Here is a 15,278-nt window from a genome sequence, read left to right on the forward strand (position 1 = left end):
GTTGCCATTCGTGTGCAGAAGAAGGAGATACAGAGCAGCAGTGTAAATGTGAAACAGATACTGTCAGCACAACACTCAACCACAAAAGGGCAAACATAGTTACTTGGGTTGGTTTCTTTAACCTCTTGATTTTTTTCCATTATTTCTCTTTTAATTTTTAATATAGAGATATTCAGACATAAGCAAAAGTAACAGAATAGTGTAATGACCCACCCCCAAATATCCATCATTTCAGCTAACCCCACTCATTTCCCCAACGCTTATAACATTTTGAAGAAAATCCTAGACATACCATTTACTATATAAATATTTTAGTATGTATGTGTAAAAGATAAGGACTCTTAAAAATTATTTAAATTATATTCTTAAAAAATAATAAAAGTATTCACAATATATATCCTTACAGTATACTGTTTTTACACTTATTATGAATTAACAATAAAGCCTTAATTCTAAGTTGCCAGTCAGTTTCATTTTCAAGTGCCTTATTTATGCCATAAATGACTTTGTTGTGGTAATGGTGTTATGGTTTGCTGTTTTGATTAGTATCTAGATAACCAAAAAAACTAAACCTGTTGCTTTTAAGTCAATTCCAACTCATTGCATCCCCCTGTGTTACAGGGCAGAATTGCTCCATAAGGTTTTCTTGGCTGCCATCTTCATAGAAGCACATCACCAGGCCCTTCCTGTGCAGCACTGCTGCCACAAATAAGGACCATAGTTTGGTGGTTTTGTTGAAGTGTCCTTTAATCATTTCTCTCTCCATATCATTTTGTTTTTCCTTGTAATTATTTTTTAAGAAACTGAGTTACTACATCCTTGAAGTCTAGTTTTTGATATTTGCTATAAATTGATAGTTGGATCTGGAGGTTTGAGATCCGATTCTAGTTCAGTACTTTGTAGCAAGGTATTTTGTTCTTCCATCAGGAAGTATATGTCTGGTTGATTTTAATTGTAATTGCCCATTAACATTTTAACAACAGTAAAATAAAACCTCACAATCTTAGCACCTTAACATAGTAACTCTTACTACTTAAAATTATCTCACCTTCTTAAGAACCCATGTGTATTAACAATTTTATAAACAAAGCTGTATTTATTATTTAGTATTTTTTCCCAGTTTTATTCATACCAACTCTCCCTTCAGGACTACACTCTCTGAAGTCATGCACTTAACTAACCATCATTTTAAGAATCATCCCTGAAATCCATATTGGCAATATCTATCTTCTTAATTTAATTTGAGCCAATGGATTAAGTTCTGATCAATCATAAAGTACACATCTCCTTTCACCTTCATACCCACGTGTTTGAACCACGTCATACAACATACTGAACGAGCCAGTGGCACTGTCAAAGGGTGATGTGTGGTTAGGGAGCTTTTTCCTCTACTGTATTATTATTGTTCCTTTTTTTAGTTACATTCTTTCAGGAACCCTGAGCCACCGCCTTTGTTGTTCTCCTATATTTTTTACTGTATTCCTGTGTTTGCCACAAAATTCCAGTGCATTAGATAGTTTATATATGTAATTAATAATAAATATTAACTATTGTCATTGTCATCATTATCATCATTGAAATCGCATGTCTATTTAATGACATCATATATCACCATTTTGCTATGTATCAGAATGGTTTATTAATTCTGGTACTGAGAATAATAGTGTAAAGTTTTCATCTCTACATTATTGAGGACGATGCGATGGCTCAGAAAGCTTGAAATATTCTCCCTAATTCACACAGTTAAAAATCGGCTATATGAGATTTGAAAGATTTATCTAGTTTTTATAGTGATCTTGGACTATGTATGTTTGAGTGCAGATTTCCCTTTTCTTTTAACCCTTTTTTAAGCTTTTTGAGATTTTCAAAGCCTTCTAGTAGAATAGTTCCATAGTTTGGGCTTCTGGGCTTCTAGCCTCCTGAGCCCTTTTTCTTTTTGGTATGCTCTAAACTCCCAAGAAGTTTCTAGGTGGGTGACTTACCCAAACATGGTAGGATTGTTGTAGATATCTCGCCAAGCTTATGAAATCTACCTTTTCTTATTTAAAGCAGTGAATTTCCTATTGTTTTTGCTGCCTTAGTATTTGTTGAATAGCTAAATAATACTTATATTAACTATCACAGTGCATTTTCACTATTATTTACAGTATAAAGTAGAATATCCTCTCTTTTTCTCATGCCAAGTCTGCAGCTTTCTATCTCCAATATGAACATGTTTCCAAAATCAAGTTGTTAAGTAAGTGGTCTTTCTACAGCATATATGCTAATCTGCTTCGCTTGGGATATGGCAACAAATTGGGTTTCCACTACCTAAGATAGAAAAACTCCTGCTTAAAAATCAAATTTTCTTTTAATCCCTTTCATGGTAGATTTTACCTAAGTCTTTTTGAACTAGAAAAGCCCTAAAGTCCTTAAATCACCTGTTTGAAATTTATGTTTACTTTTCTAAAATATATTGGCAATCTGTTTTAGAGTGATGAAAATGAACAAGAACAGCAGTCAGATACAGAAGAGGGATCCAATAAGAGAGAGACGCAGGTAAATAGCATTACTTTCTGTATTTAGGAGTATTCATATTTTTCTAGGACATTTTTAAATTATATTCATTTATGCTTATTCAAAACAGTTACTGAAACTTGTACTTATATGCTGAGGATATAATATCAGTGGTTTGTGTAGAGATCAGAGGTGGAAGGACTGTATTAGAGGCATGAAAACTATTTTAGAAGTGGTGGAAATATTTTGGATCTTGATTGTAATTGTGATTTTATGGATACACACAACTGCTAAACCCATCAAATTGTAGATTTTAAATGGATGTAGTTTGTGCTATCTAAATTAATATTTAAAACGGGGGTGGGGGTGGGGAGTAATACTTTTAACCAAACAAAAATACCTAAAGAATATTCAGAAGTAGTGGACACCTTTCCAGGCCTACATTTTAGTTCTGTAGTTGGCAAAACTATACACTGGAGCAGACGATAGACTTCTTTAATTCTCTTTACATTTGTTTAGAAATTTAGAATCTCCGAAGGGCTTTTATATTCATAATCACAACTGATCTTCACAACAGTCTTCTGAAAACGCATTTTTTTTCTCAGTACTGATGAAGGAACTAAGGCAAGTTTAAATGACATAAGGTTGCATAGCTAGCAAATGGTGAAAATTTCTTTTTCCCTGTTTGGTTGTGTAGAAAGCTAAAATAAGGAACTCCATCTATGGAGGGGTAAGCTGTACGGTATGAATTAGTTCCAATATGCCATATAAACCCAGCACTATCTAGCCTGAAATGGCATTCTTATCCAGAGATTATCATCTTCATTTTGACTGTGGACTCCTTAGCTGTTAAATTTCCTTTTAATCAGCAGAGATCTACATTAGTGTCAAGAAGTGACCATATGTTGTGTTTAAGTTTTGCTGTTAAAATTAGTCATGTGGTACATTATGGTTAAGTAGGACGTTGTTTCTATGGAGAAAAGGTTCTCTAAGTTCCATACAACAGCTCATTTTTATTTATTTGAAATAGGATTATTTAGATCTTGCATTGTGCTAGCATTCTTTCAGTTATTAAGTAATAGAAAAACAAAACTGTATTAAATAATAAATATAATCTATTGAGTTCCAGTTATAATATACAAGCCTCTGTGTCAGCTTTATCCTCAGGCCAGCCTCTTCCACGGGGATCAGATTATATTAATTGGCATAGGTCATTGCTACCAAGGTAGGCCACTTACCGTTCCACTTAATCTTAGTGACTACTACACAGTGAGAAAAGGGAAGAATGGAGATTTAGAACTAATGCCCACGTTTCCTGCAATAGACCGCTGTTGGTGTTGGTGTTGGTGTTACGTGCTGTCGAGTAGGACCCGACTCAGAGCGACCTCTCCTTGGGTTTCCAAGGAGGTGTCACTACGGAAGTAGATTGCCCAACCTTCCTTCCGAGAAGTGACTGGTGGGTTTGAGCTACCAGAGCTCCTCTGCAATAGACTAGAGAAGTGTTTCTGTTCAGTAAGTGTGCTGCTCTCTTTTGGAAACCAGTAGCATCACCCCTTACTTCTCTATGAAAAGAACACTTTTCTCCATAGAAACAATGTTTTACTTTACACCGTAGTGTACCACTTCCCTAATTTTAACAGCAAAACTTAAATATGGCATAGCAAAATTCTTCTGTGCTTTTTCTGAAATGTTTTCTCATTACCTCAAAACTATTTGATTACAAATTTCTATGTAGTTTCTAGAATCCAAGTTAATCATATTGAGAAATGGCTTTCTGGCATGTACACTTGCACTTAAAGGAAAAGTAAATTGTAAGATGCCAAAAGTTTTTGAAAATTATCAATCATATGTGAAGTTACAGCTGTCTGCCTTAAGAATACAAATTTAAAGAAAATTAAGATAAAATGTTATCACAAATCATATGAATTATTTATCATATCATTGTTCATTATTTGGAAAAATGGGACTTCTGTTCCTTTGGTTATTATGATTTGCTTTCATTAACTTATTGGCTAGTAGGACTTAATAAACAAAGATCATTACTAATAAATGAAGAATTTAAATCAATATGACACCAAGGCAAGAAATCATAAAGAAGAGATGAACAGACTTATTTATATAAACATGTGGATTTGGAATATGGTAGAAGATACTCTTATTAAATTGAGACAAATGTTTGCTCAGTTTAAAGTTAATATTTTTAGCTCTTTTTTTTTTTTTATAACATTTAAAAGAATAATATCCATACTATATAAAAGAAACAGTAAATATATGGGGCAGAATACAGAGATGAAAATGACCAATAATCTTGAAAATGTATTTTATTAATAACCATACACATTCTAAGTAAAACAAAATTGAAATTGGCAAAGGTTAATACCCATATTTGACATGATTAGTATTGAATTACGCATTCTCACATGAAGTTGTAGAACTATATGAAGTAAGTTCTACCTTTTCAAGATCAATTAGCAGTATGAATCAGAAACGTTAAGAAAGTGTTCATGCATTTTAGATTAGCAATTCCACTTCTAGAAATTTATCTCCAATAAAATAACAATTATATAAAGATAAATCTATAAGGGATTCACAGCAGCATTGCTCATAAAGCAAAAAATTGAGAACACTCTAAATAATCTTGTTAGTAGAGAATAAATTAAACAACATGTATTGCATATGTAGCTATTTAGTGTGTTCATATCATATTATTATATGTACAGAAATTGATAACGATGCTTATCCAGGAGGTAGAGGACTGGGTAATTACAGAGGAATTCTTTATACTGTAATATTTTTATATGAACTTATATTACTTTAAAATCAGAAAAATTAATAGACTTTTATTTTTTGGAAAAAGAATTGTGAAACACAGGTAGCAAGGGCAAAATTAGTTTTACAAATGCAATTTAAGCAAACTGTATAAATTTAGTCACAAGTAGACTTCAAACAATCCCAAAGGAACATAGTAGTTATAGAACATAAAAATACAAATGTAATGGGAAAATACAAATATCTAAATTCAAAAATTTAACAAACCAATTTTGAGTAGTTAGTTACCTTACAGAAAATGATAGATTTAGTGAGCATTTCAGCAGAAAGAGCTAAAGAACACACACACACACACACACACACACAAAACTTCCTTTGGTCCCAGTAATACTGTTTGATCTTGGTAATCATTTCGTCATTTGGATAAGAAGAGTTACAGGAACTTCAACAATAGCATGCCACTTGCTTGAGAAAATTAGCTTAAAGTAATCATAATTTTCAGTTCTAAATTCTAAACCTCAAAGGAAAGTATAATTGGATTTTCACAAAATAAGTTTTAGACAAAATATGTGTGTAAAGTGTTATGTATAAAATGCCTTAGGTATTCTTTTGTTTGCCTCTCATTTTAAAATAGAAAAATAGCTGCTTTGAGATGTCATGTAGTAAATTGGCATTTCTCTTTTTTAACTTGACATTTCTTAATGTTAAATATGTTGGTTTCTAATGCTGAGTGAAAAATGGATATTTTTCTTAGTCACTCATTTTTTCTCTTCTAATTACAAAATAATGTGTATAGAAATTAATAAAAAGTCCAAAAAGATGTTAATTTGCCAAATGTAAACTGTATGATAATTGTGCATGTAAAAATATAATGAATCAGTGTTTTAGAATCACTTCCTTAGAACAACCACATTAAAGGATGTCCAATGAATAGATGTTTAATAGTGTAAAAACAGTATTGTAATGTTAATCATAAGTTAATAGTTCAATGAAACCGTAAAAATTTAGTGTGACTCTGTTTGTTTTTCTTTCTTTCAAGACGGATTCCATCTCAAGGTATGTTTACCTTTTGTTTAAATTAACTTTTATCTCATTTTTATTCTTCGCTGAAAATATGTTCCTAGATATTTATGAATTTTGTAAGTTGGTAGAATTATTTTGGTAATAAAAATCTGTAGATACTTAGATGACCCTAATCACTGTTACTAACTTTCTTAAAGGTGTTACTTCTAGTTTGACAGTCACAGTAGGCCACCAAGAAATATGCTTTTTCCTAAATCGCTATAACAGTGGTAATTTTACTTAACTTTTTGTAAATTTCCTAGGTTACTTCAGCAATGACTTACCTCATTTTTAATGTCAGACACTAATGAAACCCACCCTTGACCAGAAATTTATATAAAAGAAAACTAATGAAGACACTCAAAGTATAATATAGCTAAACTTCATTTATCTTTTCAGAGAGCTTCTGATATATTCTTGAATCTAATATCCATTGTACTTCTTATTCCAAAGTCCTGTAAGACCAAGTACAAATTTTTATATATTGATGATTCTGCTGAATTGAAATGCCAAGGCAATAGCATTTATCAGAAAAGATGACTTGACCTCAGAACCAGATTATAAGAAATTCTCATTTATTTCTATTTAGGACAAATCCATACCTGTAACTGTATGTGTACTATAGTTCATCAAATCTAATATGTTACTAATTTCAAAACACACTATTACATACCTCTTTAAAAAAAGGAAAAGTGTTGCCAGTTAAACTAAAATACAACATCATTGCAGAGCAATGACCTGATTTTAGAGATCCTAAAATGTGGGAAAATGTACATTTAAAATTGTTGAAATGTACGTTATCTGTAGATTATCATGATAAGAAACCATGTTTTACTTGTACATATGGGAATTTTGAACTCCTTCCTCAAAATTGTTATTAAAAATGGACTCTCATTTATTATATATCGTAAAAATGTTGATTAGATAACAAATTAGGTAAATAAATGTTATCTACAATTTTAAAATACAGGTTAATTTATACTAGGATGCATGTTGATGTAAATTGTGAAAGCCTATAATAAAGATTTTTATTTAAATTCATCTTTTGAAGATATGAAACCAGTTCCACATCAGCCAGTGATCGGTATGATTCCTTGCTGGGTCGCTCTGGATCATACAGTTACTTAGAAGAAAGAAAACCTTACAGTAGCAGGCTAGAAAAAGATGATCCAACTGACTTTAAAAAGGTACTTGGATTACTTGGTAATACTTATTTAAAAGTAAGTTAATTTTTAATTTTGTGTTGAGATATTTATGTTTGGATATTATATCTAGATATGCATGATGAATTCACCATTTTGAAATTATTTTCAGTTTCTGGCATGCAATGTAAATAGCTATGTTTGTTTTTTTTTTTAAGGAAAGAGAAATGTACTCAAGACTTTATTTCACATTTCAGTGTCTCAGTCTAGAACTACTTAGTTGAACTGGAAAGGGTCAAAACATTCAGTGCATGGTGTATTTTGTGCGTTTCTTTATTTACTTCTTAATAGGAAGCAGCCAAATAGAGAATAAAGCTTTTCCTGGGGCAGTTTCCATTTTTCTTAGGTAACTGAAAAATTTGTGGTCCCTTAAATGCTATTAAGGATGAAAGTAATTAAGGAATAAACCTCCATACATAAAAAATCCAGAGCTCTGGTAGCATAGTGGCTAAGGCACTTGACTCCTAACGAAAAGGCTGGCGGTTCAAACCCACCAGCCACTCCTCAGAAGGAAGATGGGGCAATCTGCTTCCGTAGTGATACTGCCTTGGAAACCCTAGGAGGGGTCTCTATGAGTCAGGTCCGACCCGACGGCACATAACAACAACAGCAACACATAAACATCCAATATTCTTACTATACAATTCTTAATTTTATGGGCTTGGAATAAACCTAATGAAGTTTGATGTAAGAAGAAAAGGCCTGTGGTATTTATACATGTTCTCTGGTATCTAGATGCTAGTTGTATTACCCACTTTATTATAGGCCAAATGCCTAGTTATCAAGAGATGGAAGGGGAAACAGTTTACATTAAGAATCAGAATCCATCATTCATTTCCTGTAAAGAACTGAACACTGAATTGTGCTAAGTACTGAGACTCTAGTCATGGGCAGGTAGAGAGATTTCTCTCTGCTCTCATGAGAGACATTCTCATACAATCTTATAAAATTATGTAATAGGAAAATAATAAGGCCTAGAGATTGTTTGGGAGCTCTGGTAGCGTAGTGCTTAAGGCACTTGACTACTAACCAGAAGGCTGGTGGTTCAAACCCACCAGCCACTCCTCGGAAGAAAGATTGGGCAATCTACTTCCGTAGTGATACTGCCTTGGCAACCCAAGGAGGGGTCGCTATGAGTCGGGGCCGACTCGATAGCACATAACAACAACAACAGAGATTGTTTAAGGAGCCCTGATGACACAGTGGTTAACTGCCCAGTTCCTAAAAATCCCTTCTCTGGGAGAAAGGTGTGGCAGACTGTTTCCATAATTATTACAGCCTTGGAAACTTTAGAGGGCAGTTCTCCTTTGTCCTATTGGGTTGCTATGAGTCAGAATCAAATCACTGGCAGTGGGTTTTGGTTAGAGATGGATTTCCTAAGAAAGTAAGGCTTGAGTGAAGAATGGAAGAATTGTTTGTAGTAGTTAACTGTCAAAAATGAGAGAGAAAAATGTTCCAAATGGCATGAACTGTAAGAGCTTAGACCTGGTAGTGAATAAATGTATGATTCATTTGAGTGATTAATATTTCAATATGGCAAGTAGAACGTGGAAATGTGAGGTTGCAGGTGGATGGGTAGACTGGTACCAGGCCATGCAGAACTTTACAGACTATTTTAAGAATATGCTAAGAACAACGGGAAGCAATTCAGGGGTCTTTCTAAATTGTGATGGGTTGATAGAGACTTTGGCATATAAAAATTACTAGATTTTCATTTTGAAAAATTAACTATTTTATGTGTGAAATAAAAAGCTCTGGTGGTGCAGTGCCTAAAGCATTTGACTGCTAACCAGAGGGCTGGCGGTTCAAACCCATCAGCCACTCCACAGAAGGAAGTTGGGGCAATCTACTTCCATAACATTTACCAACTTGAAAACCCAATGGGGGTTGCTATGAGTCAAAATCAACTCAGTGGCTGTGGTCATGTATAAAGTAAGTAGCTGTGGTGGCATACTGCCTAAGGCATTTGACTGGTAACCAGGAGGTTGGCAGTTCTAAACTCATGAGACACTCTGCTGAAGGAAAATGGGGCAGTCTACTTCCATAAAGATTTACTGCCTTGGAAATCCAATAGGGTCACTGTGAATCAGAATCGACTTGATGGCATTGAGTTTTTGGTTTTGGTATTTATAAAATAGGAGCTCTCCTGGCCTAGTGGTTAAAAATATTCAGCTGCTAACCAAAAGGTTGGCAATTTGAACCCACTAGCTGCTCAGTGGGAGAAAGACAAGACAGTCTGCCTTGGAAGCTCCATGGGGCAGTTCTTCTCTCCCTTTGTAGGGCCACTTTGAGTTCAGAATTGACTAGATGAACCACCAGCCTTCTGGTTAGCAGTCAGATGCCTTAGGCACTATGCCACCAGAGCTCCCATAAAATAGATTAGATGGAGAAAATAGATTAAAGGGAGGTGAGGGAAAACAAGGTCATTATTAGAAAAGTCTAGATAAAAGATGATTGTCACCATGAGGAACAAACAAGTAAAGTAGAGATTTAAATGTTATTAAAGGGGGAATTTTGGAAAAGGGAGAGATCCTTGGTTTGATTCTGGACTTGAAATATTTCACTTGCCTTTTATAACTTTAAGTAGTGTAAGGATAATGATAGCTACAGCTGATACTCTTAACTCAGTTTTGGGGATACAAGAGGGAGTGATGAGCAGAAAATCTCCTAGAAAGATCTTAGTGGCTGCTGAGCTTCAGCCATTTGTTGCTATGCATGAGTGTGATCCATTTTCATCAGATTTGCTAGATTTTTTTTTTTTTTGGTCGTTTTTTTTTTCTAAGATATCCTGGAAAGTCAGATTTTTCTGTATTATTTTTTAAAAACTGTAACTTTTTTTGTTTTAATTTTTATTGTGATTTGGTAAAAATTTCCAGGGCAAATTCATTTTCGATACAGCAGTTCATATATATTTTGTTTCATGACATTGACTGTAGTCCCCCACAATATAACATCTCTCTTTCCACTTCCTCCCCAAAGTTACCTCTTCCGTGTCCTTCCCTCCCATGCATTGCCACCCCTTGAGCTGTCTGCCTGTGCAAACACTGCCCTTCTCTTCCCCCATGAATGATCACTCCAAGGAATGTTCACCCCATATTCCTGTCTATTATTTGGCTAGAAGCCACAGGAGTGAGTTCAGTTCCAGACCTGAAAGGTAACTAAGGAGTCTCCCCATGCTCTATCAGACCAGCAAACCTGGTCTTTTTTTTATGATTTTCAGTTTTGTTCCACATTGTTCTCCCACCCTGTCCAGGATCTCCTGCACTAGTTCCCCTCCGAGTGGTTGACAGTGGTAGCCAGACACCATCTAGTTCTTCTGGTGTCATGGTCATAGGCTAAGGATCACATGGACTGCCAGTCCCTTAGACAAATTGTTTCTATGCATCTTTGGTTTTCTTCATTCTTCTTTTGTCTGGATGAAGAGAGACCCATCGTTAAATCTAGATGGCCACTTGCAAGCTTTTAAGATCCCAGACACTACTCATCAAAGTAGGATGTAGAATGGTGTTTTTGTGTAGTATGTTATGCCAACTGAGCTTGATGTCCTTCCCCTGCAACTGTGGTTCTGAGCCCACAGGTCCAACTGCTCGCTTCTTCCAGGTAGCTGGCTGTGACCAAGAAGCCACCACACCCTTGCTCCTTGTCGGCTGTACTATGCACCTGGACATGCTTTTTCTTTTAATTGTGATTTGAGTGAAAGTTTTCAGAGCAAATTCACTTTTCATACAGCAACTCACATACACTTTGTCTCATGACATTGACTACAATTTCCCACAGTGCAACAGCTTCCCTCCCACTTCCTCCCCATAGTTACCTCTTCCCTGTGCCCTTCCCTCCATGCACTCCTGCCTCCTGAGCTATCTCCCTGTGTATATACAGCCCTTCTATTCTCCCAAGATTGTTCTCTCCAAGGAGTGTATCTACCTAGTGTAAATGTTCACCTCATATGCCTGTCTTTTGTTTGGCTGGAAGCCACAGGAGTGGGTTCAGTTCCAGATCTGAAGGGCAGCTAGGGACCATAGTCTCAGTCATTCTATCATACCAACAAACCTGGTCACCCCCCTTTTTTTCCCCCAAGTGATTGAGTTTTATTCCACATTATTCTCCCACTCTATCCTGGGTCTCCTACATAGATCCCCCTCTGAGTGGTTATACCCAGACATTCTTAAAGCACATACAAATACACATTTAGAAACATTATCTGCTAACCCTATACATGGTCATAGGCACACTCCCCTACTTTTTTAAGTGATTGTATGGGATAAACATACCTACATGATCAACAGCTTCTGACTTGCAGTTAAAAAGTAGTTTTAATGTATCTGTTAATGTCTCACAGTGTCTTAGGGTTATGCAAATGGTTAACACACTCAGCTACTAACTGAAAGGTAGAAAGTTCAAGTCCACCCAGAGTGATCTTGGAAGAAAGACTTACTGTTCTACTTCTGAAAAATCAGCAGTTGAAAACCATATGGAAAATAGTTCTTCTCTGACACACATGGGGTCGCCAGGAGTTGGAATTGATTCTGTGGTGATTGGTTTTAATAACAATATTAATGCCTTAATATTGCGGCATTTCAACAGGAAATTTCCTTAAAATGTTGTTAGTTGCTGTCAAGTTGATTTCGATGCATGGCATTTCCACTTGGTTAGGGCAGAATGTTCAAGGCTATAACCTTTCATGGGCACTCTGGTGGCATAGTGCCTAAGGCATTTGACTACTAACCAGAAGGCTGGTGGGTTTTCTTGGAAAGAAAATAGGGCAGTCCACTTCTGTAGTGATACTACCTCGGAAACCCAAGGAGGGGGCGCGCTATGAGTTGGATCTGACTCGACGCAGTGAGTTTGGTTTTTGGTTTTTGGTGACCTTTCAGAAGCAGATCTGCAAGCCTGTCTTCCAAAACACCTCTGAGTAGTTTCAAACTGCCAAACTTTTGTCTAGTAGGCAAGCACTTAAATCATTTGTGTTACCCAGGACCGCCTATAAAACATTAGGAGAACAGAAAAGTAATTTGTTATTCTGCCTTGATTTTTATAGCTTTATGAGCAAATCTTGGCTGAAAATGAGAAACTGAAGGCACAGCTACATGATACAAACATGGAACTTACAGATCTTAAATTGCAGTTGGAAAAAGCCACCCAGGTTTGTACCTTTTTTCCTTTGTTACTCTAAATGTTATAAGTGTCAGTTACCTTTTTTAAAAAATTGCACTGGAATTTTCTCTAATATTCTAACCATAGTTTGGTTACTGATCATAGCTAATTTGTAAATAATGTAGTTTACTGATAACCTCATTTACTTTTTTCTGCAGTAAATTTAAAGATACAGCCTTACAGTGGAAGTCAAAGTACTTTTAAGCTTTTTATAAAATCTGTGTTGCTGTACTTAAAGGATTGAAATGCTTTCTTCCATTATACCAAATATAGCAAGGCATTAACAGCAATCTGTACAGAATTTTCTTATAGCCCAAGATTTCTTTATAATTTTTTTATTCTGAATATTTAGTCTGTTCAAGTAAATGTTATTTCATGTATCAGTACTGGAGGAAGATCATTTTAATCATATCTCCTTTTATCTTAATGTTCTCTGTTCTGCCTATACAACACAGCCTAGAAGAGAATAAAATTGAGATAGCCAAGCAAAAATTATAACCTTGTGCATATGATCTAGGTTATTTCCCAAGCTCTTTTTTCATAAAATACTGATTATGGGAGATAGTGACAGGCACATCATTTCACTTTCATCCCGTACCACTTCTACCACCCTTAGAAAAAAACTTTGTGATCAGAGAAACTTGGGAAATGCTATGTATTCTGCATCTTGGAGATTTTACAGGGTCTGTTTATATTTTAAAGACTTTGAGAGATCCTACAATTTAAAAGAATAATTGTTAAAATTTTAACATGGGAAATTTCTAAGCAACACTGTAGGACCACTCTTACAGTCTGTCTTAAAAGCACTGATCTGAATGCTGTCTCCATTTCAGTACATGGGACTCTGCTTACTTGTTTGGGCCATTCTTTAATACTCACTCTTTGGCTTTTTTCCATGATTTTTTTAAATTCGTTCTCTGTGCTTCGTACTTGCTACCCAGGCTTGCTTGCTTTCTTTTTTGGAACCATTATTAGGTTATAAAGCAGTAGAGGGTGTGATAAAATTATAGTAGATATTTTAGTTGGAAAAACTATGTGAATGCTATTTAAAATTTTTAGAGATGTATAGGAAAGTAAAACTGATTTTTAAAAAAAAAAATACTTTTTGTTCACCTTCAGAGCATTTCTCCTGAGTATTTGTCTACTATAAATCTTTTATGATTTTTCCTTAACTATTCAAGAATATGTGTAAGTGGTAGCAATTTTGATAGTTGCATGGAATTTTCCCAATGGGAAACTATTATACTCCTAGGAATTTTCGCTTGGTTGTGGCTCTGTATTAAGGCTGGGGCCCAATGTAGGCAGATGCAGAAGGATTAGGAACAACTAAAGGAGACAAACTCATCTGCCAGTTTGTTGTCCTGTGGTGGCTTACATGTTGCTTTGAGGCTGGAGGCTATGCCACCATGTTGCAACATGCCAGCAAGTTTACCCATGGTAGACAGGTTTCGGTGGAGCTTCAGGGCTTAGACAGACTTGGAAGAAGGACGAGGCTATCCACTTCTCAAAGAATTGGCCAGTGAAAACCTTATGAACAGCAGTAAAACACTGTCTGATGTGTTACTGGAAAATTTTATGAACAGCCCTGAAGCATTGTCCAGTAATAGTGCTAGAAGATGAACCCATTCGGTCGGAAGGCACTCAAAATTTGACTAGGGAAGAACTGACTCATCAGAGTAGAGATGACCTTTAGGATATAGATAGAGTACAGATTTCGGGACCTCCACTGGCTGATGTGGCACAACTCAAAATGAGCAGAAACAGATGCAAATATCCATTAATAATTGGAACGTGAAATGTATGAAATGTGAATGTAGGAAAACTGGAAGTTACCCAAAATGAAATGGAACGCGTAAAGATCAATATCCTAGGCTGAAATGGATGGGTTTTGGCCATTTTGAATCAGAGGACCATATGATCTACTGTGCCAGGAATGACAAATTGAAGGGGAATGGTGTGGCATTCATCATCACAAAGAGTGTTTAAAGATCTGTCGTGAAGTAAAACACTGTCAGTAATAGGATAATATCCATACACCTATAAGGTTATACTACTACTATTCAAATTTAAACACCAATCACCAAAACCAAAGATGAAGAAATTGAAGATTCTTACCAACTTCTGCTGTCTGAAATTGACCAAACATGTAATTAAGATGTGTTGCTTATCACTGGTGATTGGAATGCAAAAGTTGAAAACGAAGAATCACTGGTAGTTGGAAAATTTGGCCTTGGTGATAGAAATAATGCTGGAGATCGCATGATAGAATTTTGCAAGACCAACAACTTATTGCAAATACCTTTTTTCAACAACATAAGTGACGACTATACAAATGGACTTCACCAGATGGAACACACAGGAATCTGATTGACTACATCTGTGGCAAGAGGTGATGGAGAAGTTCAGTATCTTCAGCCAAAACAAGGCCAGGAATTGATTGTGGAACAGACCATCAATTGCTCATATGCACATTCAAGTTGAAGTTGAAGGCAAATAAAATAAGTCCACAAGAGCCAAAATATGACCTTGATAATATCCCTCCTGAATTTAGAGACCATCTAAAGAATAGATTTGATGCATTGAACACCAATGACT

At 35.4% G+C, this 15,278-nt stretch overlaps 1 protein-coding gene across 1 annotated transcript in view; it reads left to right on the plus strand.

Moving 5' to 3' along the window:
- PPP1R12A (protein phosphatase 1 regulatory subunit 12A) overlaps window positions 1-15,278 on the plus strand; it is a 229,621-nt gene that overhangs the window by 203,834 nt on the left and 10,509 nt on the right. The window contains exons 19-22 of the mRNA XM_007953169.2: window positions 2,473-2,538; window positions 6,305-6,321; window positions 7,379-7,514; window positions 12,568-12,672. Coding sequence (XP_007951360.1) covers window positions 2,473-2,538; window positions 6,305-6,321; window positions 7,379-7,514; window positions 12,568-12,672 — 324 coding nt within the window. The remainder of the gene's footprint in view (window positions 1-2,472; window positions 2,539-6,304; window positions 6,322-7,378; window positions 7,515-12,567; window positions 12,673-15,278) is intronic.

Source organism: Orycteropus afer, unplaced genomic scaffold (assembly GCF_000298275.1).
Source record: "Orycteropus afer afer isolate SDZICR_OR568_19922 unplaced genomic scaffold, OryAfe1.0 scaffold00375, whole genome shotgun sequence".
Lineage (NCBI taxonomy): Eukaryota > Metazoa > Chordata > Mammalia > Tubulidentata > Orycteropodidae > Orycteropus > Orycteropus afer.